This window comes from Epinephelus fuscoguttatus, linkage group LG23 (genome assembly GCF_011397635.1).
Source record: "Epinephelus fuscoguttatus linkage group LG23, E.fuscoguttatus.final_Chr_v1".
Taxonomy (NCBI): Eukaryota; Metazoa; Chordata; class Actinopteri; order Perciformes; family Serranidae; genus Epinephelus; species Epinephelus fuscoguttatus.
Genome location: NC_064774.1, coordinates 31,202,335 through 31,214,727, shown reverse-complemented (window position 1 = coordinate 31,214,727; position 12,393 = coordinate 31,202,335). Strand labels below are relative to the sequence as shown.

The window sequence follows — 12,393 nt, the reverse complement described above, 5'->3', positions numbered from 1 at the left end:
CATATGGCCTAGTGTTCTACTTAGTGTTCAGGCTCAGGTGACTTTAAGTTAATAATTTTCCTTTTTTTTGTTTAGAAATGTGCTTTTATTTCCCTGACTGTGCCAATTGTCTATGTGCATGTGCCAAGTAGACAGCTCAAATATACAATATACTAACGTTATTAGCATAAGCCTATAACATTTGGCATTGCATAAATTAGCCTAGCAACTTGAGGACTTTGAGTCTACTCATATCAAGCTGGGAACAACAGCAGCATTTAACAAAGATGAAAATATTACAAAATTTGGCTCCTTTATAAATCAAAAGGTTCACCGACAAAAGAACTGTCTTTTGCTAGACACAATTTCCCCATGTATACAACATGCTAACTTATTAGCTTACGGCTATGACATTTTACATTGCATAAATTAGCCTAGCAGACTTTTGATCTTCTCATATGAAGCTGGAAAGAATGGCAACATTGAACAAAATAACAAAATTGCAAAATTTGGCTCCATTATATCTCACAAGGTTCACAACATAAGAACTGTCTTTTGCTAGACACATTTTTCCCCTCATATGCAACATGTTTACATAATTAGCATATGCCTATGACATTATATATTGCATAAATTAGGCCAGCAGACTTTTCCTTGACTCATATGGAGCCCGGAGATAAATAGGATAAATCTTACACAAGCCTTCAAATGCTATTTTGTGGAGGCTTTATTATGTTCACAATTTATTGTGTCTTATCTGTGGAATAGAAATATATAAAAGCTTCAGGTTTCCGCGAATGGAAATGGTTTACAAGTTACACAAATAATAGGAGGTCAGTGTCACTGCAACATGTAGTTACATTTCTGAGGAGTTGCATGTCAGGCTATGGCGTAAAGTACACCACTACCCAAAACCTATGACAATTCAACGCAGAAGTATAAACCCCGCTTTAGCTTGGCAAACTAACAGTCAGTAATGAATCAGGCAGGTCAAGCTGAGGTCTGAAATCAGGCAGTACCTGTCTAGTCGGGTTAGGTCGGGTCTTAAAGATGTAGGTATAGGCCAGGTTTGAGTGTCAGTTCTAAAACTGTCATCTGCTGAGATAAGCGCCACTGCCTGACTTAGATATTTTACTTCCTCCTGCTCTCCTTACAGATCTCCATTGCTGTTTCAAATTCCAAACACCAGTGACAAGGAACCATGTAACAACAAGTGGATATCAATTAACGCTTTCCGCACATTATTTTCAGACACTACAGGATGAAGGTGAGAAATCTTAAAAATGTGTTAAACACGAACACTCAGAAGAGTTGAATTCATTGTTGCGGTCAGTTACTTGCAACATAATTAGTATTTGCTAGCTGCCTATTATAACATCAAAATTATGTAATGCTCTCATACCAAATTGGTGAAAAATATGCCAAAAGTTAGATAATACTGCTTTCCCAGTGCAGTTAATCAGGTCATTTCAGCACCACCATTTCCTCAGCCGCACAGCTGAGGTTGCTTTTACAATCACTATGATGGCAAGGCCCCCTTCCCAAGCCATGTGGCCCCTAGCTGCCCTGGAGGCCACAGAGATCTAAAGATGTTCTAAGCAACTGTTCCAACAATCACATGATCCTTTTCAGCACCAATGATCTCCTGTGTCACCTAACATCAAGCTATTATGACAGGGAATTGGCAGCTATATTAGGAAATGAACATCAGCTGCCCAGCTCAACCTGAACTCCAACCTCCAACCGACTGATTTAACTGTCACCCACTGAGGTCTTTTAAAAAGGTACTTCAACAAACACTGGTTTGGTCTATTTCATGCCAGGTCCAGATTTTTCCAACTTCAAGTGAACCTTGCAATGTTAGCTGTGCTGTCAGCATGATCCCATAACCCCACCCCTCCCCTACCACTGTACAGACACAGACTTTTCCACAGAGGTCCAACTGACTGGTCCACTTTGTCTTGGACTGCCACCTCCCCTGCGCCACAATACAATGCCTTGTTCAAACTAGGCCACATGAATGGACTTTCCATCTCACCAACAGCGTTGTAGTCCTTTGGCTTTGCACTAGTAAACAAATTCCAAAACAGCTCATGCTCTGTGAATACATCCACAGATTTTAGACAGAGCCTGGGCTACGTGATTGGAACCTAGACTTCCAAAGGGACTATCAGTCAGGAGCAGCTTTATGAGCATGGTTCAGATAAAGCTGTCAACAACTTTGCTTTGTATTAAGCCACTAGTCATGTGCCATCTGCCAAATTAGGCCTCAGTGGCCTTCCCCGTCTGATTTATGTAATCTGCTCCCTGCAGTAACTGGATTTGAGTGATTATATATGTGGCCTGTGTAGCAAAATCATTTGCATTTGTTTTTGACTTTGGGATCAGAATATGTCATGAGATAATCTCAACTCACCATGATGAAGTGGTTATACATTGAGGAGGATCACAACCATTTGTCTCCTTGTCACTCAAATTTCATTAAGTGGTATACACCAAACTGAATATCTCAAGATCACAGATGAAAGCATCTACATTGACAATACAAGCACTGATTCACTGATAAAATATTTTACAGTCAGACATCCTTGGTGAGAAGTAGATGAGTCTGTAAGAGTTCAAACTCCACAGGGTGCAGTCACGTCATGTCGTTCCTCACTTACAGAGTGAATAGGTTGGATGCCTGTGATATAAGTGTGTAATAGTAACATGTGACTAAGAATACTTTGTGGCTCATGTCATCATCTACCCTCATCTGTATCTATCCTAATATATCACTACTTTCACATTTGTTCACACAACTTCTAAGACTGATGAAATCACAGCACAAAAAGAATCAGAAAATAAAGAAGCAAAACTGGTAAAAGAAAACCTATTTATTAATGCTTAAGCAAGGATGTGAGACATGCACAAAGCCTACAAAGCCATAAGCAGATAGTGGGGTGGAGGGCAAGTGAGCAGCCACAGGCGATGGCAGGCCCAGGCCGCTGGGCGGTGGATGATATCTCCAGTGCCACTCATCCTCTGGGGGCCCGGTTTGCTACTCGGGCTGAGGGGAGCTTGGGCTTGGATACTAGGGCAGCAGGAAGCTGGTGCCCCCTGGGATGCCAACCTGATCCAATTTTAGGTTTCTGCTCTTGTGCGCACAATGTGAACTTGAACTTCTCTGCTTTCTTAAAATAAGGTGGCAATCTTGGGATTATCTTGAACCTACAGTGAGTGCTGCTGACCTAAATAATGCTCGCTAGCAGGCAGCGAAAACTGAAATGGATCAGATTGCTAGCAGCTGCGGAGGCATGGTTTTACCAGTCTAATTCCTGGCATCTGTAAAGATTCTGGACAATGGCAAGAACAAGCAACAGTAAATTCTGAAATGGCCATAGACTGTCTTGATTCGTGTTAGTGACTGCTGGTGATTTATGCCAATTTTATCAATCACCTCCATGGCACCTGAGGCACAAATTGTATCACATGTGTAAATATCTGTATAAGCTCTATTGATTTAATCTCTGCTGCTCAGGCGATGGCCTAAACAGAAATGGATCAGGTTGCTAGGAGCTGCAAAGGTATGGTTTTACTAGTCTAATTCTTGGCATCTCTAAAGATTCTGGACATCGGTGAGAACAAGCAGCAGTGAATTCTGAAACAAACAGACTCGTTTTGATTTGTACTCTTAGCTGCTGGTAATTTATGTCAATTTAATACATTTAAAAGTTCAACGTCCACTGTTCAAACTATGGCTATGCACAGATACATTCCCTGGAGCCCTAACAATGTAACCTGTCAATAGGGCAAGATGGCCATTTATAGCAGGAGCTAGAAAGGTTTCATCTCATGTTACAGTGAGGGTTGGGGGTGGCGAAGAAAATTACCAATACCATATGTCATTGAAAACAGGAGGAGCTGTGCTGCCTGGCTAACTTACAATTAGTGCAGCAACTAAGGGGTCAGTTATGTTGGAAACAGATGGAATTCCTTGACAAGGTTTGTAGGAGGAGGGGCGGGTAAAGGTCGGTCGAGCTGGGAAAGGAGCTGGGGTTAGGTCTACAGTTCATCATGTTGTTGGTAACTTTGCAGGTTCGTTCTATTTTTATTGGACTCTTACAAGCAGGAGAGGGGCACTAGAAAGAGGGATGAAGTAGAGCAGTACAGCAGCAGGCCAGCGAGAGAGTACAGGACAGAGGGGAGAGAGCAGGCGAGCAGCGTAAGAGAACCATACACTTGCCTTGAGGAGACTGAATGAGAGATACAGGCGAAGAGGAAAGAAAGGAATCTGAAAAAATAAAAAGGACAGAAGAATGATCATCACAGAAGAGGAAGAAAAGAAGTCCTGTCCACTGAACCCATTCAAAGAAAGGCAGTCAAATCAAAAGAAAACAAGAGTTATCTTATCCAGCTTTAACAACTCTACATGCTATACAAAACCACTTCAAAAAATAAAGACCAGAAAATACTGATGTTAATAGAGTTGCCTCATGCATATGCTCTCATTGTTTACTTCAGTAAACATACAATAACTTTAACACATGCACTTAAATTTGCTATGCAGGCAAGTTTCATTAGAAAACACTTCCACTAAAAGCACACCTCACTTTGCTTTAGTGTTGCAATGAGCAAACAGAAGTGCTTCCAACAAATCAACTACAACCAAAAGACCACCAGTTCTTTAATACTCCCATGGTTTATGCTGCTACAGTAAAAACCAGCAGGGCCAAAAGATTTCATCTACAATATATGGCCTTAACTATGTGTCCAACACCCCAGTGTGGAAGAACTTGACTGGCCTGCAAACACAGAGCCCAGAGCCCTGACCTTAACCCCACCCAACACCTTCTGGGATGAACTGGAGTGCTGACCTGTGAACCTGACCTTATCACCCAACCTTACTAATGCTCTTGTGGCTGAATGGGAGCAAATCCCTGCAACCAGAATCCAACATCTGATGTGAAGCCTGAAACCAGAAGAGTGCAGTCAGGAATGTTACAGTCCTCATACTCCTGGTCAAGGAGCAAGCAACCATTTTCCATTTCATGTTTGAGCACATTACATCCTTGAGGTGTCATGGTCAAGGGGATGCCATTAGCAGTTCACACCTCATTCTCCTTTGTCATCAGACTGGTTGGGAATGCCAGGAGAAAAATACCTTGAGTCATGGGTAAAGACTGAAGATGTGTGAGAGTTTCAGGTTTGCTAAGGGAGGTGGGGCGTCTCCCTTCAGTCTCTACAGGCTGGGCAGGTTGGTGTTGGTGTGCCCTTGCAGTGCGGCATTCCATCTCTCAGATTCACATGGCTGTTGCCCTACTAACACGCCACACCTTTACTCTTCAACTACAATGCAAACACAAAATCTCACTTGTGATTTCACATCTGAAAGAAGCAAATTCGTGGGGGCTGAATTCAGAAGGCTGCAAGCAGATGCTAGTCCCTTAAAAATATATGTATATACAAGACATCCTTGGGCACATTAACATTAAAAATATGCTTAAATGTCATGGTTCATCAAAAAACACTTTCACTATTGACAAATCTGCACATACATATCAGATTGGGATATTTTCTGTACAAAGGCACTCTGTTGGTATCTGACCAATGTGAAGCTGTGGAAATGAAACAAAAACACACAAACATACAGATCTGAAGAGGACGACAAACAACTTGAGTGCATGTGATGGTGTTCTGAACACAGCAGAGAGAGACAAAAACCAAGCTGAATATATGGAGAACTGACTAAACACATTAGAAATTAGAATGTCTAACAACCGGTATGCAGCCAGAGCAGAGGAGTATAAAAGAGCTGCTGGATCAGTCAATAAACAAGCTGAAAGCAAAACATCTATGACGTCCCCCCTGTGAAGTTTTTCTGATGGTTCTCCATTTACAATCCCAGCAGACACAAAATAATGGTAGCATCCACTGGTGTTATTTCTTGCCACTGCAGGAGTCCAACATTCATTCTACTTTAAGGTTAGGTTTCTATATACATCTATAGTTAGGCGAAAATTATCTGCCATTTTAGCTGCTAGATGCTTCACTTTCTTACGACAACAACAGGATGCCAACTTAGTTTGTCTACTGAGTGGTGGGGTACAAGTGACGAACAGCCAGTTGACCAGACCTTTTTAGCTAAGAAATTAAGCTTAAGAGCTCCAAGTCTGTGGGCCACACACCCAAAAATAATGAGCTTAAAGAGGCTGAAAATATCTGCGGAGCTAAAGATAATGGCAAGGTTTCTTTGTGGGTTTGTCACTACAAATTTTAATTGGATCCATTGTTAAAAAAAGATGGTTTGGATATATTAAGTGGGGTTGTACGGGGTACTTATCCATGCTAGAATACTGACATGGAAGCTAAGCAATATACTGCTGACAGACAGGGGGCAGCAGCAAAATGTATTTTGGCCACTTAAATAAAGGCTCACCTTTAAAAAAAAAAATCAATCAATAACTGTGTACACTATAGAGTATGTCTACCGCTTTACCTTACCTTACTGCCCTTTCCAACGGGGAAGCCCTTAATGGCTTCAGTTCCCCATCCACGCTCTAATGAAAGTCACCAGACTACATTGAGAAAAACAGTCATTTTAGCTCAGTGGACATGGGGCTACTGGGCTCCTGCTGCCTCAATCAGTTAATCTGTGTTTTTGTGTGACTTTGGTGAGTCCGTACTAACCTTTAAAATGCCCAAGTCACACAATAACACAAACTAACAAAGTGATTGAGGCAGAGGCAGAGGCAGCAGCAGACCAGCTGCTCCTCCGTTCAGAGATGTTAAATTACCATTTTTGTATGGAGTCTGGCTCAGGATAGAGCAATATAATAGTTTAAGATTTCCATCAGAAATCATTGTTTGACAGCAAGCTAAAGTGGTGAAAATATTCTAAATATAGTGTACACTTTAAGTGATATTGATTTTTTTTAGGTGGGTAAAATACAGTATGTCAGCCACCCCCTGTCCACAACAGTATGTTGCTTAGCTACTGTGTCAGTAATCCTGCCTGCTTCTCCAAACTGGGGGGCATACCGACTGACATCTGCTGCATGTAATACACAGGTAACAGCCTCTAAGTTCCTCATACAACCCCACTTGAAAAAAAAAGATAAACAAAAAATTTCAAACTATTCCTTTAATGTATAAATGGTAATGTAGATTTAAGCTATATCCAATTGTACAAATGGTCATTTTTGGAGTCTTGAACAAGGATTAGACTACCTTCGTGCAGCTACAGTGTACATTTCAAATACTACAATTCTTCTGTGTTTAAACTGCCATGGCCAGACACAAGTAAGGAGTCAGCTTTGCCACTGGACTCTGGCTTCTTAGGCTCATCTCCTAATGGAAGTGATGGTGCAGGGTGGGTCTCCTGCCATTCCTGCCATTCCTGCCCTGCTGCTTTATCCTGTACTGTCCACCCCTGAGGGCTATCCAATTGCCTCCTGTGACCTCAGTGATATGGTCCGCTCCAGCAGGGAGTGGAGGGAGGAGGGTTGACTTGGCAAGAAAAGTGCAGAGGGAGAGGGAGGCTGAAAGAACTCCGTGTTCCTTAAGGCTTTGCTGGTGTGCTTCACTTTCAAGTGGTTTACAGTGAGCAGCACCTCTTGGTTAATGAACCAAAAGCATTTTCACATCACTAAAACATGAGTTCATTAAACAGCATTGATAAGAATGACACAAAAATGAATGAAATAAATGAATCATACCCCTGCATGTAACCAATTATTTTCAGGCAGATTACAGGTTAAAAAAGAAATGTGTGTTAATTAGTAAAACTGTGCATTGCTAAGTTTGGGATACTACTGCTAATTACAGTCATTGGAATCATGTTAACTCATCAAAATAGTAAAGTGTTATGTAAACTTTACCAGAGCAGAGGAAAGGAACATAATTCTCCCCTTTCATCAGTGAACACTCTCTGAGAGGCAATAAATCAAAAGGTGGGGTCTGATGTCCCCAGTAAAGGTTAGACTGGTCATATTAAAACATTCCTATGAGGACATATGAGCACAGAAACAACTAAACAGCTAACTACACTTATCAAACTGCGAGTGGAGGATTACTGTTAGGTGTCTGATGCTGCAACAATCTGTTACTAAGTCTAAAGTACCTTTTACAAAAAAAGCACTGTTTAGATTACATGTAATGCTGCAATACAGAGACTGATTCAAAGGCTATCTTCCCTGAACATCTGATGCAATGTAGTTTGAGAAATGAGGTCCTCATTTTGAAGTGTGCCACTTCCTTTGTGACTTGTGTCACTCATCAGTGTGCAAGTCAAGTGAAATGGGCCCAGCCTCAGACAGAGGCTGGAAAGGCGGGCCAGGCCATCTGGTAGCTGTGACGTCCTCAGACTGAAAAATAAACCTAGTGTAGTTTACTATACTACATTAAAACCCGAGTAATATGGACAGAAGCACATCTTTGACATAAAGACTACATGTCAGTTATGTGGCAATGTCTCAGGATAATTCAGTATTCAGTAGTAGTATTTCCAGAATCATGGAAATGTACAGAATTGCACCACCATACTCATGTCAACATGTCCTCTTTCTGAGATAGATGTTTTTAATCGACTAATTATTTCTAGTTTTCGTCTTGGGTGTGTTTTAATTATGTTTATTTTCATTGCAAATCAGCACTTCCTATAGATGTTTCGGATTAAATGCCATTGGCTAGTCTTAATGTGCAAGAAGTGGTGAGTATAACTGACAGTAGCTTACGGGTTAACTTTGGTACTTTTCAACCTAGACCCTGTTTTCCCATGTTTTTGTGTAAGTAACTGTAGGTAACAATTTTTGACATTCATCCAGTATTGAGCTAGAGTGCTACACCTAGCAGTGGTGAAACAGGCTACACTGTAAAGTTAAGGGCAATATGCACCATCAATTTACGCCCATTAAAAGTGCATGTTTTTGCCACTCACAGTTGGACTGTTGTTATAAGTGTCTGATAAAATTATGGTAAGGATCCCTATAGAGATAAACCTTTTTGGTAAAGAGTAAGATCCTTTTAGTTTGACCAGACACAGCTCTAAAGTTGCGATTGCCTAACCCACCAGACTCCATTTCAATAAACAGTAATTTTAGCATTGTAAAATATACTTCTTTCAAAGTCCACAGAAGCAAAATAAAATTCACAAAAACCGTCTTGGTTTGTCTTTCCACAGCTTCAACAGTTGCTAACTTTTGTTTGGTTGAAATAAACTTAATTCCCCCAGTTAGATGTAAAAACATGATGGCTCTATAGATGCTAGAATTACTGTTTATTTAAATTGTGTCTGGTGACTTTGGTAACAGTAATTGTGGGGCTGTTTCTCTGTTAATAATAAAGGATATTTCCCCTTTAAAAAGGTCTATCTTTGTATGGATCCTTTCAATAATGTGATCAGACACTAAAAATAACAGCCTGAGCCTGTCAGTGGAAAAAACAAGCACTTACAGTGGATGTACATTTGCGCCACTGTGAATATTCCCAAAGTGGTTACATTGCGGCCTGTTTCTCTGCTGCCAGCTGCAGCCCTCTTGCTCAATACCGGACCAATTAAAAAAATTATTATTCTCATTAGTCACTTAGACACATGGGAAAATAGGGTAAAAAAAAAAAACAAAAAAAACCTAAGTTCTTTAACTATGATCTAATAAACCTGGTGAATTTAAAACTGTTGTTTTAGTTTTTAACAAACAGCAAATTAAAAACAGGGGCAGAGAAGAGAATGGGGAGGCTACTTTCTAAAATATGCTAAAAAATATATCTATCCAGCAGGAAAAATTTAGGCTCAATAATGTCTCTTCAATATGAGCCTGTTTCCAAGTAAAGGCCTGTATGTCTTTGCAGCTAATAACAGCTACTCTTTGAGAAGGAAACAATGCAGATGTTTCACTGAGCTTAACTACATTCCTTTAACTATTTTACATTTTCATCCTGTAATAACATCATAGTTCCTGTCTGCCTAAACACAATCATAACATTATTTACAGATGAATTCATAATATATAAAATATTTGCTGTTGATTTCACAATATATCACTTTGTGGGTTTTATTTAAAATGAAAATGAGTCCATAAAATACAGATATTTCTGTAACATTTCTTAAAATATAAAAGTTAAAAAAAAGACATTCATTGCCAACCCTTGCAAAAGTATTTCCGAGTAGGAGGATCACATCTGTGAGCGCTGTCTTTCTATATGTCACTGATGCAGACTGAGTAGGCCCCAAAGCCTATATTTTGAAGTGACTCAGCAGTGCTGTAATGACTAAGGTTTGCAGAAGGCAAAGTCTGGTATCCGTCACTGAATGCTTGAGTTTGGTCAGGGCCGCCAGAAAACTATTCATTTTAACAGCTGTGTTTTCTGGAGGCTACCTTAAAAATCACAGACAAAAACTAGCTCTAACAGAAGCTCACAAAAAGCTCTGCCTTTGTCGATTATGTCACAACTGTATGAACCCCCTCTGTATTTTATTAAACCTAAAACCAATGAGCTATATAAAACTATCTTATATCAAATTTCCAAACTTGCTTGTGGTTGCTAATTGTATGGGACAAACTGGAGCCATTCATAATTACTTATAAGACTAAATTATAATTATAATAGAATATAATTTGGTCATTGTTGTCATGAGTTCTTAATCACATCACATGACTCCAAGCAAGGCAGGAATTGTTGTCCAAAATGCTTTCTGATGTGAATTTGTGTAATTCCTCTGGTGTCCCAGCAGATTTAGACTTATCATTTAATTTTTTTCTCCTTCGTTGTATCAACTTCAAGACCAAATCAAAACTCAACCTTGCATCATGTGCCACACCCTGCCACATCCAGTTGACGCCCATGACCACATGTGCTGTAATTCCTCAAAGCATACAATCCTTCTGATTAACAGAACATGGCTTTGAAGGATTTTCAAATGGCTGAGATGTAGTGGCTGATTGAACCACGGGGTTCAAATCAGACAGCTTAACACACACCAACATAAACTCGCTCACTGAGGCTACACACACTCACTGATTGTGAAGCTGCCACTCCCTTGTGCACAATAACCTGTCAATAAGACCCTGGGAGACAACACAGTTCCTTTGTTTTAATTAGGCTCGTCTAGACTGTGGAACCTGAACACCTAAAAACATTCAAAAACTGGTGATGGTGGTGATAGTTATTAGACAAAAGTGAATGTTGGTACTAAGTGAATGTTTTGTTCTGGGCCTGTTAATATTATCAAGACATTGAAAACAATAAGGGCAATGTGCCTTTAAGAGGTCCTCCCTTCACTGGCAGTTGCCCAGTAACAATGCATCTGCAGTGCAGAGCATCGCAACATTTAGCACCGATAACGCTTTGTCACCCCAAAGCTTTTTGTGAAAACTGCCAATTAACCTCAATTTACTTATAAACAAATACACATCACGTAGAGTATGATGTAAGACTACATTAACAGTCATTTGGATATAGATTTCAATTCGGCTCACATCATATGCACCAACAAGCATGTATTTTAATAACATTTCTTTGTTTTGTATTTTCACAAAGTAATGTTAGCCCTGCTAATCACGCAGTCTCCTTTATTGTTAGATATAATCATGCTGCTCGGTAGCTGCCAGCGTCCACCCATAATTCTGTGTTTAACTGCTTAGTTAAACATATATATACTGTTGGGTAAATGTCTTTCCTCATGCTTTACAACAATGGCCATAGACTGTGGCTGACGCTTATCAACAAGCGGACTTTAAATTGACAGACTGACAAAAAGAGGTTTTGCGTGGCGTTATCGCCATAAAAGACCACGGCATGTACCAGGGGCAGGCCAAAGCTACACAGGGCATGATTGGTAGCTGTGTGCCCGGATAAGTTCACTACCACAGGTGTTTCCCATTACAGCTTAAACAAGCTTAGACAACCAGGCACAGGCCAACAACAGACACAATACAGGAGAAAGGTTTCGGTATCACAGTAGCCACTGTTCCAAGTTGAATTATTGCGTTATGGACTTGACGTAAATCTATGAAATTATTAATGCTGTAAATAAATACGAAACACATATGGTTTAATCGTAATTAATGGTAAAACACTCACTTACAATTGACCTTTGACTAGCTAACTTAACGTCAGGCTATTTCTTACCGGACAGCTTTGATTCTTTGGCAGCAGAATTTTGTCCATCGGCAAACCCTTGCGACGATGATATCTGGGCGGACTGAGTCATTGGATCCATTTTACTGTAGTTTCAAAGCAACTGCACAAAGGCGGTAAAATGTCTGTCGTTTCAATGACAATGTTCGTATATACTGTCCTTTGAAGACGTTTATGTCGTCTGACTTTCCTCAAATCTTCCCCAAGAGCGGGACTCGGATCCGCACCTTAACGCAACGTCCGAGCACTGACAGATAAGCAGAGATGGAGGGAAACAAGGCGGACTAATGGAGGAGG

General features: G+C 40.3%; 1 protein-coding gene across 3 annotated transcripts in view; it reads right to left on the bottom strand.

Moving 5' to 3' along the window:
- Positions 1-12,393, bottom strand: part of rtn3 (reticulon 3) — a 39,819-nt gene extending 27,426 nt beyond the window's left edge. The window contains exons 1-2 of one of the 3 annotated variants that reach the window (XM_049567523.1): positions 12,088-12,393; positions 4,205-4,252 (exon numbers count right to left, since the gene is read on the bottom strand). In XM_049567523.1, the coding sequence (XP_049423480.1) occupies positions 4,205-4,252; positions 12,088-12,178 (139 nt within the window). In that variant the 5' untranslated portion in view covers positions 12,179-12,393. The remainder of the gene's footprint in view (positions 1-4,204; positions 4,253-12,087) is intronic. The other 2 variants (XM_049567521.1, XM_049567522.1) reach the window with 2 other exon arrangements.